This window comes from Lepidochelys kempii, chromosome 5, assembly GCF_965140265.1.
Source record: "Lepidochelys kempii isolate rLepKem1 chromosome 5, rLepKem1.hap2, whole genome shotgun sequence".
Taxonomy (NCBI): Eukaryota; Metazoa; Chordata; order Testudines; family Cheloniidae; genus Lepidochelys; species Lepidochelys kempii.
Genome location: NC_133260.1, coordinates 47489846 through 47516702, shown reverse-complemented (window position 1 = coordinate 47516702; position 26857 = coordinate 47489846). Strand labels below are relative to the sequence as shown.

Sequence of the window (26857 nt, the reverse complement as noted above, 5' to 3'; positions counted from 1 at the left end):
TGTCAAACAGTTTCTAGTGGTGTGTACTCTCCAGATCTTGGTCCACATCTTATCCTTTATGCATATTTGTAGATGCAAAATAGAAGACCAAGGAAATTCTGAAAGGTTCACCTAACCATTTCCTTATGCTCCCCTGAGGTTATGTCTATACTGCACAGTTAACCTGGGTGCTTGACACCTAGGTCTGAGCACCCAGGTTAGTCTAGCATGGGGGTGAACATCCCCATTGCAAAGCATTAACTGCATTACTGTGTCCTCCCTGTTTCTGCATCACGTGTGATTCTTTTTGCTGAGACACTTTAGGATTCTTTCCCAGTCAATTATGTCAATTGCAGTAGAACTTGTCTGTTCTTTGCAGGGAGGAGGGGGAATAGTGGGAAGGCATTGGAAGACTATCAGCCTGAATCCTTACTACAAAGTGGGTGGGTTCCAACCCAAGTTACAGTGGAGCCCTGGCTCTAACCTACACCGCCATCTGGATAAGCTAGCTCAGGCTTAACATACTTCCAGATCCGGGGCAGAGGATTTTGTGTGTGTGACTGTGTGGTAAGAGCCTGGGTTAACTTTGCAGTGTAGATACCCTCAGAAGTGAGAGATTTGGGATGGGAGGCTGCAGAGAAGTGGTGTTGCCTTTAAACCATGGGGATTCTAGAGCTCTGTGGAGAGAGGAAACTATGGGTGTGTCTATACTGCAAAAAATCACCCACTGTTGCAAGTCTTGCAGGCCTTGTGCTACTGTGCTAAACTAAAAACAGCCATGAAGATGTTCCCACTTGGGCTGTGGACTTGCTCGCTGAAACCTGGCAACAGGAATGGGTCTAAGAGCCAGAGTGGGAATGTCTACACTGCTATTTTTAGCGCTGTAGCATGAGCCCAAATCCATAGATCCAAATTCTGAGATGTTCTGCCACAGGGTTGGGGTTTTTTTGGTCATGTAGATGTACCCTGTACGTCTAGAGGGAGTCAGCTTCTCACTGGTGATGGCTGGCCCTTCTTCCTTTGCAAGCTGTGCTGCCATTTGCTCTTTTCACAGCACTTGGGCCTGTGCAAACAAGATTGCAAGCTTGAAGCTGGTATTAGTATTACTTGCAGCAGCTTAAGACTTATATAGATCTCTGCTGGGCTGATAAGGAACTACCTGGCTTGGTATTCTACAGAGCTTCAACTCTAGCTGCTGACTCACCCCCATGCTTTCCCTCTTCTGTGGTCCACACCCAGATCTGCCACTTTCTGCTCCCTCTGGCTGCCTTAATGAAGGGGAGAACATAGGCCTTAAGTAAGTCAATGGAACTGCTATGATATTAGTGAATGCACATGTATCTTCCCCCTGCCCCTGTTTACATTTTCTCCATAGGGAAAAAACAAGCAGATAAGACAAATCAGTTACACACTGTACTAAATAAGTGGCTTCCAGCAGCAAGGCCTGGCCCCAATACAGACAGGTAGGAGAGGTCACACATTCCTCAGAGCCATTTCTTACTCCCAAACAGTGCAAAAGAGAAAACAAACTTCATAATGAATAATAAACAAAACCTAAACCTACCTTTTAACAACTAAAGTTTCTTTACTCCTTTAACAGAATGGATGGTGTTGGAAGGAGTTTACAGGTTTTGGTTTGTTTGTTTGTTAAAGCGTGTTTTAGTTTTCATTTGGATTCTCCTGACTTTTGAAATAACAAAGTCTTTATATTTATTTATATAAACACCCACAAGCAAAAATACACCTACTAAATACATTAAATTTGAAACAAAGTCCAGCTCCCCAACTTTCATATCATCATTGCAACCCCAACCACAGTGTGCATACTGGCAAATGGGAACACTGGAAATGTAAATGGTGATGATTACACTCATCCAAACATGAAGGACTTATGATGAGTTCTGGCAACAGTTACAGAGGTGCACTGGCTGGACACATTCTCTGAGAGTTCTACAGGTGGGTTCCATTGCCGAGAGAGCCCAAATCAGACATTCTGGGGACTCTGATAAAGGACAACCCAACTCATCCGAGTTACCTTGGTGGGATGAAATATATTCCTGCAAGAACCCTGGTGTTAGTACCTGTATTTCCAGAGATATCCAGGACTGATTGTCAGTTACACTAAGGCTACCAGTCTGGCAGTATAAAGGGACTTTAATATGAGCACATATATAAGTTCCATCTACTTTAAGATCCCTTTGCTCAGTCAGTGCGGTGCTGAGTATAAATGACAACCAGGCCCATCTATGGGGCAAAACACATTATAATATGGTTTATTATGTATTACTTATGTGGATGGAAAATGTTATAAACATTTCAGGGAGCCATGCTTTAGCCTACATTTCTGCCATGGTTAAAACATGGCTCTCTACTATGTTTTTCCCATATTGTGGGTATTTTTTTGTCCATGCAGCCAAGGATAAATAGTATTATAACATGGGTTGTCCACCAACATGTTTAAATATGCTTATTTACACATGACACAACTCAGTAATGATTGTTTCAGTTGGGGGGTTTTGTTTTTTGGAAAAATATAACTAGAGAAGCCTGGTGTTCAATGTTTACAAGCAAACAGACGCTAATTTGCCCCTCCTCTCTGGGGCTGCAACCTCAACAAGTGAGCTGTAGCTCACGAAAGCTTATGCTCTAATAAATTGGTTAGTCTCTAAGGTGCCACAAGTCCTCCTTTTCTTTTTGCGAATACAGACTAACACGGCTGTTACTCTGAAACCTTTCTAATAAGAAGCGCTCACGTGCAAGAAAGGGCTTTGGAGGGAAGGGCCCCAAACGGAGAAGCAGGGTGTTTGCCTCTTTGTATCCGAGCGACAACCTGGGACAGAAATAGGCTGCACGTTCCTTTGCTCTTCTGTTTCCTCTCTAGTACTTTTCCTCTGTGCTGGAAACCGCACAAGCCGCAGGCTTGTCACCAGCAGGCTGTCAGATCACTAAGGGACTGTGCGCGGGCTGCAGCTCTGCCGCAGCTGGGGATGGCTGGTTCCTGCCGCCTCCTTCAGGACTCGGCTGTTGAAGTGATTGTGGGCGGACTGGAGGGCGGTGGGGCGGGGACCAGAGGGTTGGAGCCGGGGTGCGCTGGCCGGCTGCGGACTGTAGGGGTCGCTGCCCGGCGGCTCTTCCCCTCGGGTGAATAGCGGAGCTGGCAGGAGAGAAAGGAAACGGGGTGGGAGTGGGGGAGGAGAGCGCCGAGTAAGCGCACAGAGCAGCCTGGGCAGGAGGGAGGGTGCACCCAGGTGAAGGGCCGGCCCTCTCCGCACAGAGAGAGCAAATCAGAGCGCGGGAGGGAGCGGATAAGACAGCGGCGGCCAGGCATCAGGAAGGGCTGAAGTTGCACGGAGCAGCCTGCGCGCCCGAAGTTTAGGAGGCTGCGGCGGGACGCGGGACTAGACACAAGCCCAGCCCGAGCGTGCCGGGGAGCGGGGCCAGGCAGGCTCCCGCTGCAGGAGGGGGCAGGGCCGCTGTGGGGTAGCAGCTCCCCGGGCTGTGTACCGGCACCGCGCGCCCCCGTAGGCTCGCGCGGCGTGTGTGGGAGCCGTCTCCAGGATGTACCATGAGGAGCTGCAGAGACCCCGCTACGGCTGTAAGTGCCTGCACGCCGCTCCCAGCTGCGGCCGCCGGGTTATGCGGGGGGCTGCGGTGACCCCGGGGTGCGGGGTGGGGGCTGGGGCCGGAATGTGGAGGCTGGGGTTTAATAGCCGCCCCGGAGCTGAGGCAGCAGCTCCAAGCCCAGCGAGGGGAGTCAGGTGAGGGGCGGCCCCCTGCAGTGCCCCAGAGACGGACACGTGTGAGGGGAAAGCGCAGCTCCCTGCGCGTGACGGGGCAGGGCTGGGCTCGCTGCTTGGCTGCCGCCGAGGTACGCACCTGCTGGGGGAGGCGAGTTACCTGCATGTCGGAAATAGCCCCCCCCCCTCCCCCGACCGCGGCTGTAGCAGCGGGGTGAGTCCGCCCTGTGGGTCAGGGAGTCCCGGGCGGATTGCACAGGTGTCAGCCTCTCGCCCGGCCCCAGCCAGCTGCCGTGCGCTCTGCTCTCGCTGCAGCCGCGGCCGGGGCAGGCAGCGAGCGCAGCCCAGCGCCATGCCCCCGTGCGCTCTGGTTTCGGTGGCATGCCGGAGCTGCCCGGCGCTGGGCAGGAGCTCTCTGACAATGAGTGACTGGTGGGATTACAGAGTGAAGCACGTGGCCCCGGGCAGGGGTTCAGAGTCCTTCCTTCGCGTGAGCCAGGAAGTGGCTCGCAAGGGGGAAGAGCAGAGCACCTTTCAGACTGACGGAGCGGCCGAGGGAGGAAACAGCAGGGCGAGAGTTAACGACGAGTAAAGAGGGCAAATCTGCAGGCGCTTAGACCTGCTGCTAGGGCTGTGGTCACATGTGCGTGAGGCGTGGTGTTGGCACTGGGGGAAAAGTGATCTGGAAGGGCCATAGAGTGAGTGGGGAACTGCTGAAGGGACCTGGAATCTAGTCAGATAAAAAGCACAAAGTTAAAACCAGTTTTGATACTGTCCCTGCATTATCCTGCCAACTTTCCTGGGTTTACACTACATTTTCCGGTAACTTTTTTTGGGGGGGGGGGGCGGGGAAAAAGTTCTTCACACCACCACATGTGGGTGGGGAGAGTTGACCATGCACAAAGAGGGTGGGGAGAACTGACTATGCACAAAGTAAACAAACTGGGCAATTTCAGATACATGTCTTCTCACCTTTGTTTCAGTAATCTTAGGTGTTCTAGCAATGGTAGGTAAAATAATTACATAGACGTCTCTGAATTTCTTTTATGTGATCATTGGCCCTATAATTGAAAGTACTACTGTTCTGCTTGTATTGATGTGCTAGATATCACTCAAATACGAGAGTGCTAGAATTACCTTGGTTTTATACATCTGTCTTCTCTAACAATCAGAGATTTCTCCTTTTCATTGAAGAGTGATAATATAAAAACCACGGAACCTCTTAAGGTTAGTTTCGTAGTCCAGTTTCACCGTATGAAGTGGTGGCACTAGTGCTATCCCCTTTCCAGAATTAAATAATAAATGCAAAAAAAAAACAACAACAACTTCAAACTTCTGAATTTTATTAATTTTGTTTTGTTTCAGTTGCCACACACAGAATCAGCTCAGTTTGGCTGGCTTGCTTTTCTGCTCTTTAAGAGCTGGATGGTTAGTGTTAATATTTAAGAAAAGAAAATAATGCTAAAGGATAGATTTTCATTTGTCTGTATTTAGCAGTTTAATATTAAAGTGTGGGCTTTAAAAAATATAGCACGGCAGCATTAACCATAAACTGGAAGAATTACAGTTCTGTATGGGTAGTATTTTGTAATTAACTATTACATGTTTTGAACGCTTTATAATACAGTTGCTTTTGAAATTTTCTGATTTGAAGGCTAGTGTTGGCCACAGGAAGAGTGTCATGTAGCCTGCAAAGATTTTTTTTTTTTTTTAAGGGTTGCATTAAAGTTAGGCTCCCAATTGAATACTTTAATGTACATAATGGTACATTCTGGTGTTCATAATGGTTCTGATCTTTGTTTCAAAGGGAACTGCTGGTGTTTCAGAATTTTTGGAAATCAGATCACTTATTTACTGCCTAAATAAGTATTTGGGAGGGTAACTTTAAGACAACCATTTCCAAAAAAAACTTTGGAATAATATCACTCTTCTGCATTCAGATTTTGTATTCTGTTCTATTCTCTTCCCTGCCTTCTGAGTCAATATCATTATTTTCTTTTGCATCTTTTCAGAAATCTTTCATAGTATTTCAGACAAATACATGCTAATGTGCAAATAATTTGCACAACTCAAAACACTAAGCAGACCTAGCTTTATGGTCTGATACAGCTTTCCAGATTTTAGCATGGCAGCTCTGATCTGTTCTGTGGTCTGCAATATCTTAACTGCACAAGGACATGAAAAACTTATCAGTCTCTGGCTAGAGGTCTTTTGACGTCTGTGTCTAATATAAAAAGATGGGGTGGGGTGATGACCTTCTGCCAAAGATGTAATTTGGCAGTGTCCTACTGAGAGCTGAGCCAGCTAAGCCGTCATGATTTCTACCTGGGAGCTGTCATTGGATCGTTTTTGAGAGCTTCATCTTTCTCTTGCATTAGCCTCTAGTTAATAGGTGTCTGGTAAACATTTTAAGCCTTTTTCACTGTTGCTGATATTGATGTGTTTTGGAGTGATTGCCAGTGGTGGGGGCAAGCCTGGGACTTGGGCACATAAGTTGAATTCTCTTCTCTGCCACAGGCTTCCTATGTGTGACCTTGGACAAGTTGTTTATCCTTTGTCTCAGTTTCCCATCTGTAAAATGGGAATGAGTACCTCTGAGGGGTGTGCAGATAAATTAAAGATTGTGAGGTGCTCAGTCACTGTGGCAATGGGGGAGGGGACATATAAGTACCTTGGCTATAGATAAGAAATGAAGCTAGTCCTACTTCCTTCTGTAAATTAACTTTCCTGGGACAGCTAAGCACCATATACTGGGCAATGGATATATTTACTCTGATGGGGAGGCAGTTCACTGCTTTGCTTACTGCTTTCTTCCACTCACGTGGGTAACTTGCTTTAACTCTCCCAGGGGACTATAGTGGCTGTGCAAAAGTGGAAAAATAAGAGTGTTATAGTGACAGGCTTCCAAGCCCTGCTTACCTTGTCTCCTTCCTGGCCAGTATTTCCTACTTCTTTTGGGTTTTCTGGCCCCTTATAGCTCTTCCCACACCCAGTGCAAGGGGGTGTTGTGGCTGCTTTATGGAGCTGCAGCTTCCTCTCCCAGGGGATTTTCACCACTGGGTACAGTCAGGATAGACCCTTAAGAGAATCTGTCCTATTTATAATCTTTAAGAATGTGAGTGAAGGCTAATGATGGTGAAAGGTACCAGACTGATATCTATGGTAGACTACCTGTTAGACGGCTAGAGAAAGTAGGTATTGCAGACAAACTGAGCAAGCCCTTTGAAGTCAACAGGAGTTATGGATGTTCAACACATTTGAAAATGACGCAATTTATTAAATAACTTATGTTAGTACAATTTTACTGATGTTTTCATATATCATTGTGAACTAACATTGCACCTTTCAAAAGCATACTTATTTGTAACATATGCGAATATAGGTATAGGACTATGTGTTGTTGTTTTTAGCTATAGCTATTACATCAAAAAGCAGAGAACCAAAATTTTCAACTTTAGAGCTGATTTGTCTGTGGAAGGGAGGGGGGAGAGTAACTTTAAAAAGAACCCACTAATCAGAAAACCTGGTCTGGCCTTAGCAGAACTTGGATACCTCCATTGTAACACATGGGCTGCCTATATATAAATAAATAATACACACAATGCTGATGAGTCTCTGCCCAGCACTGTTGACTGCAGTAAAAACAAATCTGACACATCTGCACAGGCCCACTGACAGCTTTTCCGGGCCCTAGGGCTGTGCAGGGCCCAGGGCGGAAGTGACAAATCCGTCACTTCCGGGACCGACCGGTCACTTCTGGCACTGACCGCGCTGGCCTATCGCAATGGTGCACGGGGCCTCCCAAAGCACCAGTCCTGGAGCAGTTGCCACCCCACGTGCGCCTAGAAGCCCTGCAGCCTGCCTGGGTGTTTTAAAAGGGCCCAGGGCTCCTGGCTGCTGCTTCAATGGTGGGGGGTCAGGGGCCCCTGGGCCCTTTTAAATTGCTTGGGTCCCTGGGCAATTGCCCCCTTTGCAGCCCCTCTTCTTCCCCCCCCATCAGTGGACCCGCAGTTGAGACTGCGACAGAGGCTAGAGTTAAATTATATAATTTATTAGGCAAGCAAATCACCAAGACTTTTCTTTCTGCTAGTGACATTTTGGTGCTTTAAGCATTTGGCCTAATTATGTCTGCATTAGCACTTTTGCTGGTAAAACTTGTCACTCAGGGGTATGAAGAAAGCTCCCCCTCCCCTCCTGATATAAATTACACTGATGGAAGCACTCTGGTGTGGACAGCACTTTGTCAGTGGGAGATGCTCTCCCGCCAGTATAGCTATTGCCACTCGTTGGGGGATGGTTTAATTATGCTGATGGAAGAGCTCTCTCCTGTCAGCATAGAGCAGCTACACAGGAGACCTTACAGCAGTGCAGCTGCATCGGTACAGTGGTGCCAGTGTAAGGTCTCTAGTGTAGACATAACCTTAGACTTTTGACTTCAGGTTTTTGGCAGAGGTGGTAATCTTACATTTTGCTGCTTTCAACAGATTGCTTTCAACAGGCTCAGTTTTAATGGAGACGAGAGTTCTCTTGTCTCATATATGTGGGCGGCAGGTGAATGAGCTGTTGGGGGAGGCTAGCCCCTGGCCCTTCCTCCTCTGCCTGAGGCCCTGCTCCTCCCTCTCCCCCGCTTGTGGCAGAGCATCCCCAATGCAGCTGCTGGCCACCCCGGCCCGCCCCCAGGCCTTGCGAGCACTGGCCCCAGCCTTCCTGCCCCAGCCTCTGGGCTATGGAAGAGCAGGAAGGGAGCAGGCAGGAGGGTGTGGGGGCGGAGTGTAAGTGGCGCCACACCAGGCTGTTTGGGGAGGCTCAGCCTCCCCTGGCCTATGATACCTGTGCCCACGCTTGTATGGAGTTGAGAATAGATGGATCTCTTCCTGCATATTGTTAGTAAGGCAGTTCCACAACTAAAAGAGAGACTTGTAAAAATACAGGTAGTCTATTGCAGCCTGACTGATATTGTGAGGGGGAATCCTGCCCTGGAACATTTGAGTGCTAATGAATTTCTTGCTAGTACTGTAAAAAGAAAAGGAGTACTTGTGGCACCTTAGAGACTAACCAATTTATTTGAGCATAAGCTTTCGTGAGCTACAGCTCACTTCATCGGATGCATACTGTGGAAACTGCAGAAGACATTATATACACAGAGACCATGAAACAATACCTCCTCCCACCCCACTCTCCTGCTGGAAATAGCTTATCTAAAGTGATCACTCTCCTTACAGTGTGTATGATAATCAAGTTGGGCCATTTCCAGCACAAATCCAGGTTTGGATTGGCCCAACTTGATTATCATACACATTGTAAGGAGAGTGATCACTTTAGATAAGCTATTTCCAGCAGGAGAGTGGGGTGGGAGGAGGTATTGTTTCATGGTCTCTGTGTATATAATGTCTTCTGCAGTTTCCACAGTATGCATCCGATGAAGTGAGCTGTAGCTCACGAAAGCTTATGCTCAAATAAATTGGTTAGTCTCTAAGGTGCCACAAGTACTCCTTTTCTTTTTGCGAATACAGACTAACACGGCTGTTACTCTAACTTGCTAGTACTGTGAAATCTCAGGTTGTTTTGAGAGAGTAAGTTATGTCTCTAGCGTGTTTTAAATAACTAGTTTTATTTTACAATTCATTCTGCAATGCCAATAACTTGGTCTGCACTGATATAAGGGAATCTTCTCTAGATGTGTTGGCGGGGGGGTGTGTGTGTGTAAAAACACCCTGTGATCAATGACTTCAACTCTGCATGCTACCAGCAGTTTAAAAAGAAATAGGAAAGACTTCCATTGCCATTTCATTGGCTTCCATAAGACAATCATGAAGCTTCTAATCCATAAACTAATTTGAGTGGATATGTTAAGTATGCACACAATGTTTCTATCTCTGTAAAGCATCGTCCATAAACTACATTATAACAGCCTCATGGCAACTGCATGTACAGTAACTGTTTTCAGTATAAATATTTCTGCCATTTAACTTTTTTCTAAATCTCAAACAGATGTAATCTGTAGTGAAGAATGGCAGTAAACTGTCAGTTCACAAAATTATGCAGGATCAACTCCTAAGATTTAAACTCCCTTTTTTTCCTTTAAAAAAAAAAAAAAAAAAAGAGGTGGTTACAGTAAAAATGCTGATTACTCGTGACACAACTGTGAATGGAGGCTATAATTTTGGATGTGTTGAACTTGTCTTTCATATTAAATGAAGTCGTGATGAAGACCGCCAAACTGGTAAATTATGCAGCTGTTTGTCTTTGAAAAACCTTCTTCTGAAATCTCGATCTTGACAGAACATATGTACAGAAAATAATGATATCCAGGTTTTATAAAAGAGGTTGCTACTAACAAGTTCCCACTTCAATTGTGGGTTGTAAGATTTTAAAATACTGTAACATGTTTTATGTAATTATAGCGAAATCATAAAGTTCTAAAAGCCACTAGCTTAACTCTTTGCACCTTGCAGAAATCTGCCATTTCTCAGTTTTAATTTCAGAACCTATAATCTTGTCTGCATATAGTTCTTGTGGTGGATGTTGGGGGACAAACAGCTGTTTCTCAAGTGCAACTAGTAAAATAAATTCTTCGTAAAATTTCTAAAGGGTCTACTGTGTGAAAAGAGATGGGTAAATACACTCCTTCAAAAATATTCTGTTAACTGTATCCTACATGTGTATGCTTTATGGGTGTATGCTTTGCCTCGTGCTTGTGATGATTGTGGATTTGTGCAAACACTTTTCTGCAAGGCCATTTTTATTAATGGATGCAATTTGGCAACCAAATACAATGTTTCTCAACCAGTCTTTTGTACATTGTTAATCATTAACTGTTGAACAAGGACTTGAAAAGTTAAATGCTTTGTTTAATCAAGTACACACAATCTGTGTTTAGTTGTAGGAGCTCTTAGCTGCATTTTATTCTGTACAAAATGGGCTTGTTTCCCTGAAATCTTATGTGCATGGAAGATTGAATAGTTACAGCATATCTAAATGGTACTTGGAATGTGATTGAAACAGGAAGTGCTGATATTGCACTGGAAACATTACTTCAGTTATGCAGTACTCATTTTTGCTGTACAAATGAGTTATGCAAATCTGTGTGTCATTTCCTGTTCTGTGCCATACACACTGGATTTTTTCTAGGTATCACAGTGGTGTGTGCAATATAAATAACTACAGTGCATCCCAATATTTGAGTTATGCATTTGATGACTTAAATTGGCTCTGATAGGCTGGATTTATTGTAGTGCTCTTAAATTTGTTGGCAAGGGATTTAAAAAATTGGTTATTCAGTCTTGAGTGATAGGCAGATCTTGAGGGGTCATGTTTCATTTGAATTATAAGCAAGTGGAATTCTCAAATATGTGGCTGGGTCTTTGCAGGGCTTGATTAGTTTTCTGTGGGTATGTCTACACTGGCACAGTTACAGTGCTGCTCAGAGTACTGAAGGGAAACTAGTGTTGTGTGCTCACATGGTCAGCTGCCAGCACAATAGCGTGTTCACGCCTGCAGCGGTATTTAGAGTAGTGCACTCTGGGCAGCTGTCCCACAAAGCACCTTTTTCCTCTTCTGCTAAGACTTGTGGGAAGGTGTAGGGGGTCGTGGGACACTCTGGGTCCTGTCCCAATGCCCTGTGAGGCATTGGTTTGCATCCCAGCAATCCCTGTATTTCCGTTCGCATTCGGTGCCATCTTTCAACCATTTGTATACTTTGCGCTCTGCCTCTTCAGTCTGCAGGAATGGATCCCAAACTGCTGCTCGCTCTGACTAACACGTCTGTCAAGGTTCCTTCCCCACTCTGAACTCTAGGGCACAGCTGTGGGGACCTGCATGAAAGACCCCCCTAAGCTTATTCTTACCAGCTTAGGTTAAAAACTTGCTCAAGGTACAAACTTTGCCTTGTTCTTGAACCCTATGCTGCCACTACCAAGTGTGTTAAAGAACAGGGAAAGAGCCCACTTGGAGATGTCTTCTCCCAAAATATCCCCCCAAGTCCTATACCCCCTTTCCTGGGGAAGGCTTGATTAAAAATCCTCACCAATTTGCATAGGTGAACACAGACCCAAACTTTTGGATCTTAAGAACAATGAAAAATCAATCGGGTTCTTAAAAGAATTTTAATTAAAGAAAAGGTAAAAGAATCACCTCTGTAAAATCAGGATGGTAAATACCTTACAGGGTAATCAAATTCAAAACATAGAGAATCCCTCTAGGCAAAACCTTAAGTTACAAAGACACAAAAACAGGAATATACATTCCATTCAGCACAGCTATTTTACCAGCCATTGAACAAAAGGAAATCTAATGCATTTCTAGCTAGATTACTTACTAACTTTTTACAGGAGTTTTGAGCTGCATTACTTTTGCTGGGAACAGATCAGGATCAGACAGACCCTTTGTTCCCCACCCCCATCCAGCTTTGAAAGTATCTTGTCTCCTCATTGGTCATTTTGGTCAGGTCCCAGCAAGGTTATCTTAGCTTCTTAACCCTTTACAGGTGAAAGGGTTTTGCCTCTGGCCAGGGGGAATTTTATAGCACTGTATACAGAAGGGTGAGTACCCTTCCCTTTATATTTATGACAACATCATAAGTGGCAGTGGAGTTATTCCTTAAACTACAAGCAAGAGGAGTGTGACATTGATCTCACCACATGTAGAAGCTACGACATGAGATGCTGATCACAGTGGAATGCTGCTTTTGGGCTTGGGAAACAAGCACTGAGTGGTAGGATCACTGGGATGATGAGCAGTGGCTGCAGAACTTTGAGGAAAGCTGTATTCATAGGACTATGTGATTAACTTGCCCAGCCCTGTGACACACAGACGTGAGAATGAGAGCTGCCCTATTGCTGGAGAAGCATATGGTGATTGCACTGTGGAAGCTGGCTACTCCAGGCTGCTACTGGTTGGTCGCTAACCAGTTCAGAATAGGAAAGTCAACCACTGGACTTGTGTTGATGGAAGTGTGCAGGGCCATTAATTGCATCGTGCTCTGAAAGACCATGACTCTGGGCAATGTGCATGACATTGTGGATGGCTTTGTACAAATGGGCTTCCCTAACTGTGGAGGGGCGATAGATGGCGCACACATTCCAATTTGGGCACCAGACCACCTAGCCACTGAGTACATTAATTGGAAGGGGTGTTTCTCAATGGTTCTCCAGATGCTTGTGGATCATTGTGGACGTTTCACAGACATTAACGCAGGCTTGTCCGTAGAGGTGCATGGCGCATGCATATTTTGGAATACTGGCCTGTTCAGGAAGCGGCAAGTAGGGATTGTCTTCCCAGACCACAAGATCACTGTAGGGGAGGTCAAAATGCCCTTTGTGATCCTGGGAGACCCCATCTACTCCTTAATGCTGTGGCTTATGAACCCATACCTGGGGCACCTTGACAGCAACAAGGAGCAGCTCAACAGGCTGAGAGCATGCAGAATGACTGAGTTTGCTTTTGGCTGTTTAAAGGCCCACTGGTGCTGCCTTTATGGGAAGCTGTACCTGGCCGATGACAATATACCTATGCCTATAGCCATGTGCCGTACGCGCCATAATATTTGTGAAGGGAAAGGTGAGAACTTCACTCGGGTGGATTGCTGAGGCTTAGCACCTGGGGCTGAATTTGAACAGCCAGAGACCAGGGCTATTAGAGGGGCACATTGTGGGGCCACAAGGTTCAGGGATGACTTGAGGCAGCAATTTGAAGCTGAAAGCCACTAATATTTGTTGCTAAGCTTGAGAGTGCAGTGCTTGTAATGCTAGGAGGTGATTGTGACTGGTGCAGACAATGTGATATTAAGGTTTAAGATAATTTTTTGTTGCTTTGCAGGGCTCTGTTTACTTTCAATTAATAGAATAAAGATTGCTTTCAAACCAACACAACACTTCTATTAAAAAAAAATCTGGAGGAAAGAGTCAAAGACATCAGCACTGAGAGGGATGGGGGAAGGGGGGGTCCCAGGACAGTTAAAGATTTGTGTATATCCAGGGATCCTATCCTGTCTTCTCCTTTGGAATACTGTGCAGCAGGTGCTGTACTTCAGCAGGGTCAAATTGCAGAGGGATGGGTGTTGAGTGTGGTGGGTGCTGGGGGACAAGTGGAATGCTGTAGGTACAGACTGGAGCCAGGAGGTTGATAAGAGGGACTGGTGGAGGGGGCGCATGGGAAATAGTTCTGTGACAGTGACCGTGCAGGGGAGGGTGGGTGCAGAGATGCTTGGTTTGCAGTGCTAGTAGAGCCTGGAGTATGTCTGCTTGGTGCTCCATAATGTTTGAGCTGCTCCGTGGCTTCATTCTGCCATGCTGTGTTCTCATTTTGGTCCCTCTTCTCGCTGTCCCACCACTCCTTCAATTCTTGTTTCTCGGCTGTAGAGAGCACCATGGCATCACGTAGAAAGTCCTCTTTAGTTCTTCGTGGCTGCTTTCTAATTCTGCGCAGCCGTTGAGCCACCAATAACAAAGAGGGAGGCTGTGGTCCCAAAGTCATATCTGTGAAGCCAAAACGCAACCTTTTACAGCAGCAGTATTGTTTGCAAAGCACAGACCACTGATTCAGTGATTTTAAAACAGTGTTCACATACCTGTCACTAACTGGCTGACCCAAGGCAAGCATTCATGAGCCACAAGACCCCCAAAAAGGTGAATTGCCGCAGGGAAAATTGGTGTTCCAGGACTGTACTGTATGCTGGGCACATGGCTCTTGGGGAGAGCCAGCAGAGTGTGTGTCTTAGTCTTATAATCATTCCTGTCCCCACATTGTCCACAGGCTATGTTCATTATGGAAGATATTTCGCTGCCAAGGGTGAGCAGGGAATCAAGGAAGGGTCCTTTTCCCAAGACTGCAGATTTTCCCTGGCCCTTATGCGGCTCGCCTCCCCTCCACTTCTGTGATGGCAGAGTGGCATGGGAAAGTTACTGTTAATGGGGCAAGAAACAAAGCAGCTGTGCCAAAGAACCAGCAGATTGCCCAGTATCTCTTGGAGATCTGAGGCAGATTCCTATGAAGTGGGGGAGTCCAACAGGTTGTTCCACCACTCAGACAAGGCATGTGGTGGTACATGCATCAAACAGGAAACAAGCCTACTGCTACCCTCCTGCCCCCAACAACTTGCTTAAGCGAGTCCCAAAATCAAATCCACTTACCAGGGGCCTCCTCTCTTGTTTGTGCTTAGCTAAGATCCAAAAGCTGTGACTGGCTAGCCTCCTCCAGGGTAGAAAAGAGCTCCTGGCTGCATGCATCTCTGGCCTCCAAGTAGTCATCTGCTGCTGGGTCCCCCTCCCGCTCCACATCCTCGTCCAAGATTTCCTCCCCCTGACTCAGTCCACTCTTGACTGGCATGCGAGCCACTGAAGTATCCACAGTGGCCTTCGCAGTGGAGGGGGGGGGGTCGCCACAGAGTATTGTGTCCAGCTCTTTGTAGAAGAACTCATGGGCGCAGCACCAGAGCAGTGGTTTGCCTCCTGCACCTTGTGGTAGGCATTCCGAAGTGCCTTCATCTTGACCCTGCACTGCAGTGTGTCCTGGTCATGGCCCCTTTCTGTCATGCACTGTGAGATCTGTCCGTAGGTATCCTAATCCCTATTGCTGGAGCGCAGCTGGGACTGGACAGTCTCTTCTCCCCAAATGCTGATGAGGTCCAGCAGCTTGGCATTGCTCCAAGCAGGGGATCGCCTGGTGTGTGGAGCAGGCATGGCCACCTGGAAAGATGTGCTGAGACACTGCATGCATCACTGAGCAAACAGGAAGGGGACTTGCAAAATTCCAAAGGAATTTACAGGGTGGGGATGTTGATGATGATGATGATGGGTCACCTGAGGGCAGGGCTGTAGAGTTCAAACTGATGACCAGAGAGTTGAGATCAGGCATTGTGGGACGCCTTCCAGAGGTCAGTTGCAGTGCTGTAATCGACCAGGGTGTCTACACTGGCACCGCAGCGCTGTACCCCCAGTACAGAAAGCTGTATCCTCTTGTTGGGGTGTGTGGTGTGTGTGTGGGTTTTTTACAGCTCTGCAACTGTGCAGTTTCTGCACAGTAAGTGGCTTGGTAGTGTGTAAACCTTGGGAGTTACAACATGGAAAGCTGCTTAACTGTGCAGAAACTTGCCAGTGTAGACAAGGCCTGTGTCACTTGTTATACTGAAATACAACCCTAAAAAGTGAATTTTCTCTTTGGAATGTATAATCCTTGTATGTGCTTAGAAAAAAGTTTTCTAACTCTTTTGTGGGTCTGTACCACAAAAGTATGGAAGTTGTAGAAAGGCCTATAAAGGGATAGTTCGTCTTTGAAATATTAGGTTTGATTCACCTAGTCTTCATGAAACAGCATTCAAATCCTGGTAGGGCTTAGTCAACCCTCACTTCTGCTGTTCTAGATTAAGTACCTTGCAATTTACTATGGGTAGGACCCTGGCTTGTCAATCGGTTTGGTCCTCCTCCTGTATGGAGATTAAAGATCCTGTGGCACTACTCCATAAGATGGAAAGTGTTTTAAGGTATCTGTCCAAGAGCTGTATTCTAAATCCTGATATTTCTATGGGTTTGTCTGCACACACAGAGTAGTCCCGCAGCTGCGCTGCTCTAGCGCTTAGTGAAGACACTACCTATGCCAATGGGAGAGCTTTTCCCATCAGTGTCTCTTAGAGGCAGTAGCTATGTCAATGGGAGAAGCCCTCCTGAGGGCTGTCTACACCAGGAGTTTGGCTGGTTGTCCAGGAGTGTGCGTTGTATGCCCCTCAGCGATGTAGTTATACCAACAAAGGCTTGGTCCACATTAGACTTACGTAACTGATCAATTCTTATCACTTTTAACAAATATTATATTGGTAATTTGCTAACTTAATCCAGCGAAGATTTTATATTTTCTTCTTGATCATGATATCAAATAGTTTTGGGCCAAGAACAGATTCCTGCAGGACCTCATTAGAAGTATATCCATTTTATAGGATGTTTGATAAAACTTAGAAAACTAGACCTTGATCCAATAACTTCATTGGGGTAGTATGCGCCTTACACTTAGGTAGAATCCCACTGAAGTGAAAGGGGCTGCGCATGGGGACAGGGATCTTCACTGAGGGATCCGATTGCAGAATCAGAGTCTTACATCTGCACCCTAGATAGCTTACAATTTGGGTTTGCATGACTAGGTGTGTGTGTTTGTAGATTGGTGCTAACTATGCTAAGCAATCCTGATTGTGGCTTGTGGGAATTACTGCAATATACATGTGTTGGTAGAGGCTGAAAATGTCAATATTTCTATAAAAATTCAGGCCATTTTAAAGAATGTGTGCACATTTACCAAAAAATTAATGGGTTTGTGTAAAATTTAAATCTTTAATCATGTCACTTGACAAACCATGACTCTTTTGGTAAATCATTTGATAGGACTGCTTACTTGATGCAATATAAAGATCTTTGTTATTGCCACCGCCTATTTATGAATGTACATTATATGAACATAAGTGTGTATAGTTGCTGTATAAATCTGCATGCTACCGTAGAAATATATTGTAATGAACTGTGTGTGTGTACGCACGCGCGGAGGTTATTTTTTTCTTTCCAACTTCATTAGCAGTAAACCCAGTGCTCTGAGAACAGGTTTTTGATGGGAATGCTGAGTGACTCTAATCAGTAAGCCTGTCTTTTTTGTGTGTTAAGGCTCATGAATAGAAAGCCCTCTAAAGTCTTTAGAGTTTTATTTTTATATATAATCTTGATATGCAAATTGGATTATGTATCTTTAAATGAAATTCACTTTTTTTTTTTTTTTGCACAGAACTTCACCTCCCCAAAACTGCAATACAAACAAACATACAATACTTAGAGGTATTTCATTCCTCTCTTCTCCCCCCCCCCCCCCCCCCCCCCCGCCTTTTGCACACTGACTTAAAAGTATTTCTCAAGGCACTGGAACAAATTCTGCTTGCAGCTCGCAGAGAAAAGAGCACTCGTGTGGGCTAGTGCCATACATGAAAGGTTGGAGAATGGGTATTTAGTCCACTTCTTGACTCAAAAGTGATTACAGCATGTGATGGAGGAAGGTGTACTCTTTGTGAGAATTCTCTAGGAAGACTGGAATAAAGGCCTGTTTGTTGCCAGTATCTGTTCTGTGCCTTGCTGTGTGATATCTGCAGACCTTGCGAGATGATTCCTCAGGGACTGCCATAGCTACTCACTGCAAATTACTGAATTTTTTTGAAAACCGAGTGTAAATGCAATGAAAGTAGCGAATTTATATTTTGTTTGAATAATTTGTAGGATATTTACTAAAGTTCTAGCAAATATTTATAAATGTGCACATACGTGTATAGTATATATTACTAATAGATCTTTACACCTTCTCTGCTGTTACTTTTCGTGAAACAGCAAAGATGTAACCAAACAGGCTAATGATATCTGTAACATAGGGATAATGCCTTATTTAAGTGGGATAGTGTAAATCTTAATATTTGTGAAAGCTTTAGAGATCTCTGGGAAGGTGCTGTATAAATGCAAATGTCTTAAGAGCTGTGGTGATATCAGTACTGCATACATTTTCCAAAAAGGTTATTTTAAAACTTTTTAAACTCTTGACAAAACTGCCAAGGGCCATCAAAGATGGGAAATTAATCTCCAATAAACAAATCTACAAATATGAAACCAAAATGTTGATGCTTGGTTGATTCCAGAGTTTGGAGTGGGGGCTTGTAAAGAATTTCCTGATGCTTACTAACTATGGCCCCCAGACGCCATGCCCACTGCAATTTAAGGAGCTAATCCTGTGGAGGGGAGACATGCTTAATTTTACAGATTTGAAATTATCGGAATTATTTATGTGAATATAGTTGAGCCTGAAGGTTTTTTTGGGGTGGGGATGGGGGAGAATCAGGACTTAAACAGTTATAGGAGCGTTGTCGGCAGAGTTTGTAAGAACATTGAAGGAGCTTAAATATGAAGTGGCTGAACTGCTAACAAAATATGCACTGTCATAAATATAAAGGGAAGGGTAAACCCCTTTAAAATCCCTCCTGGCCAGAGGAGAAATCCTCTCACCTGTAAAGGGTTAAGAAGCTAAAGGTAACCTCACTGGCACCTGACCAAAATGACCAATGAGGAGACAAGATACTTTCAAAAGCTGGGCGGAGGGAGAGAAACAAAGGGTCTGTGTCTGTCTGTATGATGCTTTTGCCGGGGACAGAACAGGAATGGAGTCTTAGAACTTAGTAAGTAATCTAGCTAGGTATGTGTTAGATTATGATTTCTTTAAATGGCTGAGAAAATAGCTGTGCTGAATAGAATGAATATTCCTGTCTGTGTGTCTTTTTTGTAACGTAAGGTTTTGCCGAGAGGGATTCTCTGTGTTTTGAATCTAATTACCCTGTAAGGTATCTACCGTCCTGATTTTACAGAGGTGATTCCTTTACTTCTATTAAAAGTCATCTTGTAAGGAAACTGCTTTTTCATTGTTCTAAAATCCAAGGGTTTGGGTCTGTGGTCACCTATGCAAATTGGTGAGGATTTTTACCAAACCTTCCCCAGGAAGTGGGGTGCAAGGATTGGGAGGATTTTGGGGGGGAAGTTTCCAACCTATGTTTTTTCAGGAACCCAGATAAAGTTTGGTGGTGGCAGAGGAAGTCCAAGGGCAAAGGGTAAAATAGTTTGTACCTTGGGGAAGTTTTAGCCTAAGCTGGTGAAAGTAAGCTTAGGAGGTTTTCATGCAGGTCCCAACATCTGTACCCTAGAGTTCAGAGTGGGGAAGGAACCTTGACATGCACTCATTTAAAAACAGCCACTGTTCCAGAAGACTGGAGGGTAACAAATATTTTATTTGTATTTAAAGGCTTTGGGTGATCAGTAAGCCTTGCGTCTTTCCCTGGCAAACTGGTGAAACAATAATTAAAAACAGAATAAAACACTAAAAGATCATAATATGATAGGGTCTAACAAGCACAATTTCTGTAAAGGAAAATTGTCTCTCTAATTTCTTAGAGTAAATCTTCTCTAGGGAAAAATTTGTTCTTGGATTAGGTAACATGAGATGAAAATCCTAGGGCAGACAAGGAAATATCTAACATGAGTTAGGCAGAGGTAGAGACTATAGGGAAGCCCTGGGTTTACACCAGCCTGCTAAACAGTGTTAAAACTACAAACTTCCTTGTCTTCGCTAGGGTTTGATCTCATGTTAGTTACTGTGTGTTTGCTAGCATGAATTAAGAACATGATTTTCCTAGTGAAGGCAAGGCCTTAGAATTCTTTGAACATGTTGATAAAATAGCAGGTAGAAAAATGGTTGACATGATTGTTGGAGACCTTTTGGAAGCCTAAATCAAAGTCCTGGACAAGAGGCTATCAGATAAGCTAAGTATTCATGGAGTGAGGAAATGCATGATCATGGATCAGAAACTGACTAGGAGACAGAGCAAAGAGTAGCATTATGTGGTCAATTGTCACAGTGGCAAAAAGATAACCGTGGGATGCCTCAAGGTTCTGTACTCGGTTCCATTGTGTTTAATGTAGTGGGGTAAATAATGAGGTAGCAAAATTTGCAGGTCACCCAAAGATACTTAGTTTAGCCTGGACCAAGGAAGACTGGAAGTTCAGCGGGACCTAAACAAGTTAGGAAATTAGGCAACACAATAGCAAATAAACTTCAGTGTTGATGAATGTAAATCTTTTTTCCCCTCCTTGTTCTTGATCATTCTTGTCAGTTTTCTCCAAAACCCTTCTGGTTCTGCAATCTCCTTTTTGAGATGAGGTGACCAGTATTCCAGGTGAGACTGCACCATTGATTATATAAAGGCATTGTTTCTGTTGTTCACAGTCCCATCCCTGATGTTGGGAAGCATATTGTTTCCTTTTTTTACAGTAGCAGTACATTGAGCAGAGAAGCTCACTGAGATGTCTACTGTGATGCCAGCATTGTTCTCTTGAGCTGCTGCTGCAGTTAACTTAAAACTCTGTAAGGTGTACAAGCTTAATATTTTTCCCATCTGATGTCCATTACTTTTATATGAAGAGAGATTGAAAAGATTAGAATTGTTTACCTTGAAAAGGAGATGGGATATGATAAAAGTATATAAAGCGAATGGAGTAGAAAGATTAGATTAAAAGTCCCCAATCAAGAATATCCAGAGTTCATAATTTAAAAGAAAAAAGTTGAAGGGATATTAAACATTATGCTTTAAAGTATAAGCCAATATCTGTTAAAGATATGAATGAGACCTGATTTTGGGGGAGCTGAGGTGGTGGAGGTGGAGGGAGATTGCGACTGCCTTATGCGGTGGTTTTGCACCTTCCTCTGAAGCATCTGGTGTCCTGGCCTCTGTCTGAGATTCTGGTCTGATGCAATATAGCAATTCCTGCGTATAATCTGTCGGATGCTGTATTTAGTTATAACATTATGTATCAACACTTTTTTCATTTAAAAGTACCTTCATTTTCATTTGCCATGTTTTTCTATATCTTGTAGAAAATGCTTTATGTATTTGTTTTGTTTTTGTTTCCTTTTCAGTCTCTCCCGTCACCTTTTTTGTCCTCATAACTATATTTGTTATAACCCTATTGTATTTGTCTTTACTTCTTTCCCTTTCAAAGTGTATCTAAATCCATCTCTTGCAGTGTGTAGAAGTTCTTACTGGACTTCTAAATTTGGTCCTCTGTCTATCATGATCCATAAAAATAGTATAAAATATGACCGATTAGGGATGTATCTGCCAAATGGTAAACTCCTTTGTCTTGTGAATGACACTTTTGATTTATAACCTTCATTGTGACCTTCATGTTGTAACCTCCATATTGGATTAAGACATCCGATTTGTGTGGGGGAAAACCAGCCTTGTCTTGACCAGGCCAGTCTATTCTAGACATTGTCCTCTCTCTGCTTGGGTGTGGAACACCTCAGATGTCTAACAATGAAAGCCATCAACTTTGAATGTCTCTCCCCTACTGGAATAATGGGTAGTGCCATTGATTTTGAATACCTCTCTAAAAACCTGACTGGGGAAAGAGGCTTGAGCCTTGAATTCACCCAGCTGAAGCATAAGGGTAAAAAAGGGATGGACTATCCAAGATAGGCACACCTGAGCAAGGGGCCAGACCACTGCCACGTCCACAATGACCGGGCTTTGGAGAAAGCAAGAAGTGCTACCTAGCCTCAGAACACTGGCCAAGCCCAGGACTCCAAGGAGGGGTGAGATCAGGCTTGTGGGGGCTGCATTCAGGATTGTTTTCTCTAGCTCTCTGATCCACATCATTAAGAAGGAAGCATCTGTGTTTAAAAAAAAAAAAAAAAAAATTCTTTGCTAAGCCTGTGTTCTTTTCCTGTCAAGTTTTCCCTGAAGGGTTAAACTAGAAACCAGATATCCACAGCCAGGTGGACTCTGGAATAATGTATCTAAGCAACTGGGGATTTGGGAAGCTGAGCCACTGGTTTTGGGGTCTAAGGTGACTAGATTGCAGGGTCCCACAGCCCAAGGAGTGTATTTTACTGCATCTGCACATGGGAGTGCACCTGACAATCCCAGAGCTAGAAACCATGATCAGTTGTTAGCTCTAGGGAGGATTGGAAGCACTTGAAGTTCAGGATTTGGATCCACCTACAGCAGACTCTTCACTGCCCAGAAGAGAGTTATGCTGTACCAAAGCTTTGGAGAAGGGGAGGGACTGGTTCTACTGTCTGGGGCAGAAATAATTATGAAGAATTGGTGGGGTAGGCCTCTCTGTCCAGGGACTCCCCAGCTGTTAAGAATATGGCAGATGTTGGAATTCGTATCCTGCTGTTGTCCCTGGACCTTGCTTATTGGTTTCATCTTTCAAGTAGATGTTCCATTAAAACTTGAAGCCCCTCTTCCTTTCCCCTTTCTCTCTGTGTGCGAGGAAAGGAGAGAGGACTTCTGGGTGCTGCCTTAGAGCTATGGTTCTGCTCTTCTATCCTGCCTCAAATTTCTGGCTGCTGGGTTGAGGTCTCTCTGCTACTCTACCCTTTCTGTTTTTGGGTTGTCCTCTTTTTTCCTAGTGAATAACTCTAGGGACTTCATCTGCTGCTGGTAGCTGTCCCAAGCAGCCACAGAGTGAAACTGACCAGATTGTTGTGCGTTTCCCTGCTGCCTACTGAGTTTTGAATTACAGATGTGACAATTGCCAGGATTTGGTCACTTTTTAGCTCTGCTGTTGTAAGGCAGCAGCAGAGACACTGGTGTGATCTGTCTACAGACTCTGGCCGACATCACTGCGTGGGTTTGCGCTTCTTCAACATTGTGAAGAAAGTCTTCACAACCTTAAGGGCAAAAAAGTTAAGGTGGTAGGCTTCTTTAATATGGGCTTAGATCCTGTAGAAGGTGACAAGTCTTACACTTATTCACAATGAGTAGGTTTCCTCTAATTCATTGCAAACAGCTTATAAGATACTAAACAGTAACATTAACTGGAAAGGGAAAACTTGCCAAGTCATGGGATTGTCAACCATAAAACTTGCCTTTAAAATAAAAATATAGTTCTAGCTATTTGAATAGATTTTTACAATATTCCTCTTGTCTCTAGCCTTATTGGTTCTTCTCAGAAGTGTACACCCAACAAAATGGGGTAGAGCGGTTAGAAATTGCTAGAGGATGTTACCACTGAAAACCAGAGTAACACTTCAAACTGTCCTTGAAATAGTCTAAAGACTAAAGGACTTCCATTGGCAAGTTCTGTGACAGTTAGGCATAATACCTGTTGATTGTGACCTGAATAACCTGTTTGCTTGTGACATACCTTTTAAATTGCACAGCATGCTAAAATATTTTTCTCAAAATAAAGAACTGTTTTGAGTACTAGATTGCTTGAAGACCTGAAACATTTCTAATTTACAAGTAGGGTTTAGTACAGGTTTTTCTATACTGTTGTCAATGACCTCACTCTCAACTTGGAAGGCTCATAACATATTTTGTAAGGGTGAGATTGGATTTGATGTGCATGCTAGTTTAGCTGTGGGCTTTTTCATCAGAGGCCAACTGTTTTACTAAATTATTATTTGAATAGCTGACTGGGCTCTGTCCAATAGCAAATAGCCCTAATATATGTAATCATGGTCTAATAAGTTGATGAAGATAAGAGAGGAAAGGCCAGTGATTATCAGTGTGTATTTGCTCCACAGGATGGAACCAACCTGAAGATACAGAGACCCTGGATGAGATGTGAGGAATTCAGGGTTAGAGCATCAAGAAAATATGGCTCTCTTGAGAATTACAAATTGAGAGAGGCTCATAATATGCTCTAACTAAACCAGGCATAAACTTTTCTGATATGGCTGACTCTTTTGTGTGTGTGTGGGGGGTTAAATACTGTGTTTTGCTGCCTGATAAATTCTTAAGTAACAAAACTGTTGGAGTCCCACAACTTTCTGGGTGGCCTTGAGTATAAGGTTATAGGTATGTAATTGTCTACTGCACCTCATGAGGGTGTGGTGAGGATTGCTTTGATTAATGACTGTATAGCACTTGGAAATCCTTAGATGAAAGTTATGCTTAATTGCACCTATCATAAACATGAACTGTGTTTCTCTGGAAGTTTCACTAACATTGCAATTCACATGTTTGTTGCGCATTGAAACAAGACCTGAATTGGAAATATCTGGGCTAACAAGTAGGTTTAATCAGAATTTGAAAAACAAGTTTCTAAACCAAGTCAGTGGCTCAAAATGTTGCAAGTCCATCAGGGAAGTGCAAGAGTACATAACCCTGAGCCACAGACCCATACTGCTCTTGCCACTGGACAAATTTGTCATAGTTCTGTTGTCCACATGGAAACAACTGACACTTGTAATTAGCTAGGAAATATGCCTTAATCTGTATAAAACTGCCTTCCTCAAACAGGAGATTAACAGATTTTGGACCATTCTTAATAGTAAATTTCAGCCTCTTATGTCTGGGACACCATTTTAATATAGAGCAAAACAAACAAGTTGCTTCCTCCTGAAGCAATCATGTTGACCTGCCCACCTTTGCAACAGTGAAACTGAATGCATAGAAGAATAGGAATATATTAAGCACAATCAGGTTTTTGTTTATGGTTTTTAGGATGCTTTGGTGTAGAGTTCTTTAGTTTTGCCCATTTAAAAAGTCTAGGGAATAGACTTGTAGGGGTCAGACACAATTGAATGCCTCTCTGAATTCACACCACTTTTAGAAAGGCAATTCCAGTTGATATGATAGAAGTAATAAGCTGATTAGAATGCCTGGAGAGTGTCCAACTTCAGACTTAAAAGTAGATTGCTCAGTTACCTTCTGAATCCCAGCTTGACATGCATATTCAGATTCCACCTGAAACATGACCATGGAGCATCAATGGTATCCTAGATGTCTGTAAAAAAAAATATAGGCATTGTTAAGATGAACTATTGGAGAAAGTTAGAAAATCTGTACCGTTAGGGTTGATAACAGGGGAACCATCCAAGAGCTGGAGTTTAAAAGTTGTCAAAATCCTTATTCTAACTGTAGTAAAGAAGAGGGAAGAACCATTCATTCTTTTTCTGTAGCTCCGTTGATGTACATAGCTCTCCAATACAAATACAGACAGATTTCCTGGTCTTGGTATGTTTTTCTCTCCCCTTTGTTCTGAAGCCTCTGAGAGGGGACTGCTGATTAAAGAACTACTGGCTCTATTAAACATATGACTGCTCCTCACTTTGACAATTTAAGGCAGATCTGGGAGTTATGATTGGACTAAAAAGCAAGCAGTTGGGGTGGCTGCTTTCCCATGCCACTTGAAGAATTAGGCTAGATAAACTTATTACCGGTGATTAAGAGCTTTAAATTAGATGTGCACACTTAAGACTTGTGGACATGGTAAATTAAACTAAAATAACTAGATCAGTCACAACACTGTAAGTTACATGAAATAGGGCACTGTTTATGAAACAAGTGTCTGTACATGGGCTTGCACCAAAACTACTAAAGGTGTCACGTAGAACAAATTGAGTTGTTTCTGTCCCAGCTACTATATAGACAAACCCTTAATACAAGCTTTTAGTGTTGGGAGAATGAGCCCTGTGGTGGCATTTGATTGACACAGAAAGAAGTATCATATAAGCATACTTGCAAGGCAGGATGTGCTCGTCTGCAGAAGAGAGACTGAAGTAGTAGTTGAAATCCTCCCACCAGTTATTGTAGCCGCTCCTAAGTGTGCTAGCACAGAGAATGAGATGTGGAGCTATATACGTCTTTCAGAGGAAAATGTGCTTCAAATCTGTAGCAAATAGTTTAGTTGCATAAAACATACATTTCTTCTATTGAAACTAAGGAATTGAACTTCCTTATGTTGCGAAAACTATTTGCCTCCTAACAGCCCTACACCTGAGGCTTTGAATCCACCCACTAGAAGTGGCTGTAAAAATACCTCCTTCAAATTTAAGTTTAATTTTGTTAAATCTAAATGCATAGTATGCCCTGCAGTTGCCATAGCAATGTCTGAAATCTGATCTTGCTTCCTGTATTTTAGTGGTCTTGGTAATGTTGTTTCAAGCAGACAGAGCTCTTTTTTTAAAATTTTAAATGGCTTCAAAATCTTTAGACATCTGTCTCAATTTGTTTGCTGAAACTTCAGTCATGGTAAATAAGCCATATTTAAGTTTTTAAAAGGAAATTAGTGTCACTAGTGGTAATAATTTTGGGGTAGAAGACAGTCTGTCTAATCATTATTACACTAATCTTGAATTTCAGTTCATAAAGTGGATTGTGGAGGTAGACACTAGGGATGACTTGTATATCTGTCTTGAAATATTTAAATACACAATAAAAAAGAACTTGCTTGTCACCTAGTTGGTGATATTAATTTAATGGAAACTATACACTAACGAATTCCTAAACATGAGTGTGTAACTTGAGTGAAAACAGCATGCCTTGGTAGGATATGCAGGTGCAAATGACTGGTCCTACAACTGGAAAGCTGTTAAATCCTATGGATGCACAAGTAGGAATAAAATCTGAATCTCTCCCATATCCCTGTTGGCACTGCAGTGTAGAATAGGCAGTAAAATCTTATTTTTGTCACTCTAAATAGATAGAATTGTGAGTACGAGGGCATTTTTGCATAGCCATACTCCTAAAATAAGGTCAAGAGTGTAAATTCTAAACTCCAATTGCTACTGATGGCTGTGGTTCTCTAATGTGGTTTTAACTATTTCTGATTTGGAAAAATGAAGCT

General features: G+C 43.5%; 1 protein-coding gene across 3 annotated transcripts in view; it reads left to right on the top strand.

The window, feature by feature from the left end:
• The first annotated feature begins 3197 nt into the window (after positions 1-3197).
• IQGAP2 (IQ motif containing GTPase activating protein 2) overlaps positions 3198-26857 on the top strand; it is a 229954-nt gene continuing 206294 nt past the window's right edge. The window contains exon 1 of one of the 3 annotated variants that reach the window (XM_073344187.1): positions 3198-3574. In XM_073344187.1, coding sequence (XP_073200288.1) covers positions 3538-3574 — 37 coding nt within the window. In that variant the 5' untranslated portion in view covers positions 3198-3537. Of the gene's footprint in view, positions 3575-3914; positions 3931-4706; positions 4723-26857 lie in introns of those variants that run through there. The other 2 variants (XM_073344188.1, XM_073344186.1) reach the window with 2 other exon arrangements.